Here is a 5,998-nt window from a genome sequence, read left to right as displayed (position 1 = left end):
AGCAGGTACTTAAAAGAAATGGGAAAGGGGTGGGTTAGGGAAGTGGGGAAATACCTAGCTTTGATTAAAGAGGACAGTTCCACAAAATTTTAATTTTCTTGTTGAGCATTACCTAGTTTGGGACAATTTTAGCCTTTATTTCTGGCTTTATTAGATGCTATTTGTGTGTTCCAGGAATTTTATCCTACTCATGAAACCAAAGAAAAATTAGATTCTATGTAAAGAATATAATCACTTCAATAAGAAATATAAGAAAAGTATTTTTCATCAATAAATCATAGTAATTGCATTTCTATGAACAAATACATTTTCAATATTTTCTGTTATATTTTAAGTATTTATGTCATTTGATATTTTCAGATTTATTTTACAAAAATTATCTTGTTTAGAATCAGTAATTACCATCTATTCTTTGAAAGAATATTATTTATCGATCAGATATTGATAGGAGGAAGTTTTCCAAGAGAAATACGATACATTATAACTTTTCATTTTAAGCCATTATTATTTCAATTACAATTTTCTGTACAAAATGTGTATATCTGAATTTTGATAAAAAATTTTATCCCTGCATTGAGATTTATTTCAAAATCTGTCTAATTTGTCATTTGATGTCATCAATTTTATTTGTGCTGTTTATTTCTAAAACATCTAATTTTATCTGGGATACTGGAGAATATTTCACTAGGGTCCATTTCTGGGGTTAATATTTGTTTAAAATACTATGATGTAAGCTCTGCTATAGACCCCTATATGTATATATTTAACTTCATTATTAATAGGCTTTATTTTTAGATTAGTTTCAGGTTTACAGAAACACTGTACAGGAAGTATAGACTTTCTATATACCCTGTGTTCCTCTGCCATCCTACATTTTCTCTGGTAATTAACATATTGCATTAGTGTGATACATTTGTTACAAAAGTTGAGCAAGTAGATAATTATTATTAAATAAAGTTCATAGTTTACATTAGGGCTCATTCTTTGTATTGTACATTTCTTTGTGTCTGGACAAATGTGTATCATATCCATAATTACAGTATCATGTAGAATATTCTTCTGTCTAAAAAGGCCCTGGGTTCCATCTATTCATCCTTCTCTTTTCTCTCTGAAACCCTGGTGACTGCTGATCTTGTTATTGTCTCTGTAGTTTTATTTTTCCAGAATATGATATAGCAGGGATCACATGTATTAGCTTTTTTAGGAACTGCCTCATTGACTTAGCAATATGGATTTAAAGTTTCTACATATCTTTTGTAACTTGACAGTTCATTTCTTTTTATTACTATTTCATCATAGGGGTGTATCATGGCTTGTTTACACGTTCACCTACTGGTAGAGATATGGTTGCTTTTAAGTTTTGGCAATTGTGAATACAGATGCTATTAATATTCATGCACAAGTTTTGTGCTTACATAAATTTTCAATTAGCTTGGGTTAATACTTAGGAGCATAATTATTGGACTTCATGATAAGCCTAGGCTTAGCTTTGTATGCTATCTTTCAAAGTAGCTGTACCATTTTGCATCTTCACCATTAATGAATGAGAATTCTTGTTTCTCCACCTCCTCACCAGCATTTAATATATCAGACTCTTGAATTTTAGCCATTCTAATAGGTGTGTGGTAGTATTATATTGTTATTTTAATTTGAAATTCCCCAATGAACTAGGATGAGCATTTTTTCTGTGCTTATCTGTCATCTATATATCCTCTTCAGTGAGGTTTCTGTTCAGATTTTTGCCCATTTTAAATTTGGTCATTTTCTTATTGTTGAGTTTTAAGAGTTCTTTGGATATTTTGGAGTAAAAGTCCTTATTTCAAATATGTGCTTTGCAAATATATTCTCCCTGCCTATGCTTTGTCATTTTATTCACTTAACAATGTCTTTCACAGAGCAGATGATTTCCAAATTTAATGAAGATCAGCTTATTAATTGCTTTTTTCACGGATCATACCTTTAATGTTAACTAAAAGGTGACTTTCAAAGCCAAGATCTCCTAGATTTTATCCTATTGTCTCTTTTAAATTTTGTATAGTTTTGTATTCTCAATCTAAAAGTATTATGACCTGGAGTGCCTGGGTGGCGCAGTTGCTTAAATGGCTAACTCTTGATTTTGAATCAGGTCATGATCTCACTGTCCTCAGATCAAGCCCCTCATGGGGCTCTGCACTGGGCATGGTGTCTGCTTCAGATTTTCTCTCCCTCTTCCTCTGCCTCTCCCCCACTCACATGCACTCTCTCTCACTCTCTTTAAAAAAATCAATCGATCAATCAATTAATCAATTAAGGTTTTTTGAGAGAGAGAATGTGAATGGGAGAAGGGCAGAGAGCAATGGAGAGGATCCCAAGCAGGCTCCACACTGTCAGTGCAAAGCCCCATGCAGGGCTCAAACCCATAAACCATAAGATCATGACCTGAGCTGAAACCAGGAGTCCTACGCTTAACCAACTGAGCCATCTGGGGACGCCCCAAAATAAATAAATCAATAAAAATACTGTGATCCACTCTGAGTTAATTTTTGTGAAAGGTGTAAAGTCTGTGTCTACATTCCTTTATTTTTGCGTGTGAAATGTGCAATGGCTTCAGCATGATTATTTGAAAAGACTACTTTTCTCCATTAAATTGCCTTCGTTCCTGTGTCAAAGATCAGTTGACTACAAGTACGTGTGTGCCTATGGGTGGGCTTCAGTTTTGTTCCCCTCATCAATTTGTCTATTCTTCTGCATGATCACACTGTTTTGATCACTGCATCTTTAAGTTCAAAGTCCAGTAGTGTCAGTGCTCCAAATGTGCTCTTCTTCAGTGTGTGTTGCTATTCTGAGCCTTTTGCTATCCTGAGCCTTTTGCCTTTCCATATTAACTGAGGCAGAGATGTATGTATACACAAAATAACCTGCTGGGATTTATAATATTAAGTTTTCCTTTCCTAGGCACAGAGATATTTAACTTTTTATTACAATGATGCAAATATTGTTATCTCTAAGGTCAAAATCACTACTTTATAACTTCCTATTTTCCCATGGTACAGCATACTGCTTGAAATGGTGAATGTTCCTCTTTTTTCCTTTGTCTTTGTGTTCACTGCACACTAAATGACTATCTATGAATTTCTCTTGGGTGAAACCAAATTGATATATGTAACATCGTAAGTTCCTGAACCTATTATAAAACTAAACTAATATCCTTAACTTATAAATGCACACAAATGCACATACGTCATCAGGTATGAGTGGGTCTGCTTTGAATATTGAATTCTTGTGTATATTTGTGTGCCTTTGAGGGGAGGGAGAGAGAGAGAAAGAGAAAGAGAAAAAGACAGAATTTAGGGATCCTGTATATGCATCCCTAGACTTACAGCATCAATAAACATGTATACTGGAAAAAATGCCCTTTAAAGACACATTCAATTTTTGTTTCTAGGAATGTCTACATGAGAACAAATAAAGAAGAGAGAAACACAAAACAAAACTTGAAGCATAAATCAGGCAACTCTAAAGCCACATGTTCAAGCTCAATGGCACAGTCTTCATGCCCTCAGTGCTGACACTGGTCGGGATCCCTGGCTTGGAATCTGTGCAGTTCTGGATTGGAATTCCTTTCTGTGCCATGTACATCACTGCTCTGTTTGGGAATTGCCTGCTCCTGGTCATCATCAAATCGGAACGCAGTCTCCATGAGCCCATGTACCTCTTCCTGGCAATGCTTGGAGCAACAGACATTGCTCTCAGTACCTGCATCCTACCCAAAATGCTAGGAATATTCTGGTTCCATTTACCAGACATATATTTCGATGCCTGTCTCTTTCAGATGTGGCTCATCCACACCTTCCAGTGTATCGAATCAGGAATTCTGCTGGCCATGGCCCTGGACCGCTATGTGGCCATCTGTGATCCCCTGAGACATGCAATCATCTTTACCCACCAACTCCTCACTCAGATTGGGGTAGCAATGACACTCAGAGCAGTCCTCCTTGTATCTTCATGTCTCATCCTCATCAAATGTCGGCTGAAACACTACTGGACCACTGTGGTCTCCCATTCATACTGTGAGCACATGGCCGTCGTGAAGTTGGCAGCAGAAGATATTCGAATCAACAAGATCTATGGTCTGTTTGTGGCTTTCACTATACTTGGATTTGACATAATCTTCATCACACTCTCCTACATCCGAATATTTGTAACTGTCTTCAATCTGCCTCAGAGAGAATCTAGGCTCAAAGCCTTTAACACCTGCATTGCCCATATTTGTGTCTTCCTTGAGTTTTATCTCCTAGGTTTCTTCTCCTTCTTTACACACAGGTTCGGGTTCCACATTCCACCCTACATTCATATTCTTCTGTCCAATCTTTATCTTCTTGTCCCTCCTTTGCTCAATCCTATTGTGTATGGGGTGAAAACCAAACAGATTCGAGATCGAGTGTCTAAGATTTTCCACTTTAAAGATCCATCTTAAGGGGTGCCTGAGTGACTCAATCAGTTAAGCAGATGACTTCGGCTCAGGTCATGATCTCACAGCTTGTGAATTTGAACCCCGCATGGGGCTCTGTGCTGACAGCTCAGGGCCTGGAATCTGCTTCAAATTCTGTGTCTCCCTCTCTCTCTGCCCCTCCTCCGCTCATTCTCTCTCTCTCTCTCTCTCTCTCAAAAATAAATAAAAACATTAAAAATTTTTAAAAAATTAAAGATTCATCTTGATATCTCATTTATCTTTTGTCAAATAATAAAAATTTATTTAGAGAAATACTAGTTTGAGTCACATTCTGTGCTGTCTGCAGTTTGTGCTGCTGACATATAAAGTTTTAGGTTTTACATAGAAGACAGGCTCTGATTCCTCTTTAAACAAGTTCACTTTTTATGGATACAGAATTAATTAATCAATAGATGACATAAAAGGCAGAAAACATGAAGACTTGTTTCTGGTTTAGTCAGTGAAGAATTTTCTTCAATCTTTCAGTGAGGAAGTTTCACAAAAACAAGTAAATTTAAGTGGTTACCCTCTGATTGAAAATTTTAAGATCATGCAGTTCTTTAAAAACAATAAATTCATTCTAAAGTTGATAAGTTCAATGATCATGAACTAACTACTTCTTTGTCATCTAATTTTGATTTCAGTAATCTTTCTCCTCCATCTCATCTTCATCATCATTTTATCACCATGAAAATCTTTTAACTTATTTTCTGACTTACTTTCATCTGAGCACTATGAAGGTTCAGATGTTTAATTCTGTATTGGAATTGTTATGATCAGTGAATCAATATGGGTACATTATAATTTACTAAAGTTCATATTTTATTCATTTTTAAAATTTTTACCTAATTTCTTCCTCACCACTCCCCCCCCCCCCCACCACCACTGGGTCCCATCCTGGATGCCCCATTGCATTTAGGTGTCAAGAGTCCTTAAGCTTCTCTTGGCTATACTTTCCTTCTTTCCAATGACTTGGACAATATTGAAGAGTACTATTCAGGTATTTCATAGGAATCCCTTCCATTGGAATTAATCTGATGTTATTCTAATGAGTAGATTGGAATTGCATATGCTGGGGAAGAAAGTCATAGAAATTAAAGGCCCATTTTGATCGCATATCAGGAGTACATATTGTCAACAATTTATCTACTGTGTGTATTGATTTTAATTACTTGTCCGAACTAGTGTTTGTCAGATTTCTCAATTCTAATTCCCATTTTATACTGTATTTTTGGAAGAAAAATTGCTATATGTAGCCTATACTTAAGGAGTGGGGATTTATGTTCCTCCTTTGAGGATGGAATAGGTGCACAATTTGTTGAATTATTTAGAATTCTTTTACATGGCAGATTGATTTATTCTCCCTACTTATTAATTTATTCAATCATTTATTTAGATCAGTATAGATTTACGGGTATTTTTGTTATAATTTGGGTTATAATCCAATGTTACTTTATTTTATTGCTCACGTTGTCCCAGTTTGACCATTGGGTGCACTTTCATTTGGTTTTCACTCCATTTTGACTA

The 5,998-nt window shown here is 35.6% G+C and overlaps 1 protein-coding gene across 1 annotated transcript; it reads left to right on the top strand.

The window, feature by feature from the left end:
* Nucleotides 1–3,505: 3,505 nt before the first annotated feature.
* LOC121039484 (olfactory receptor 52A5-like) lies at nt 3,506–4,456 on the top strand. Its single transcript, XM_040489728.1, has one exon. The coding sequence runs from the start codon at nt 3,506–3,508 to the stop codon at nt 4,454–4,456; it is 951 nt and encodes a 316-aa protein (XP_040345662.1).
* Nucleotides 4,457–5,998: the final 1,542 nt, after the last annotated feature.

Source organism: Herpailurus yagouaroundi, unplaced genomic scaffold, assembly GCF_014898765.1.
Source record: "Herpailurus yagouaroundi ecotype Mexico unplaced genomic scaffold, PumYag 180, whole genome shotgun sequence".
NCBI classification, from domain to species: domain Eukaryota; kingdom Metazoa; phylum Chordata; class Mammalia; order Carnivora; family Felidae; genus Herpailurus; species Herpailurus yagouaroundi.
This window is presented reverse-complemented; position numbering and strand designations above follow the sequence as displayed.

Bases quoted from the DNA above. Each gene is read 5' to 3' on its own strand.
- LOC121039484 (XM_040489728.1), top strand. From the start codon at position 3,506: ATGTTCAAGCTCAATGGCACAGTCTTCATGCCCTCAGTGCTGACACTG.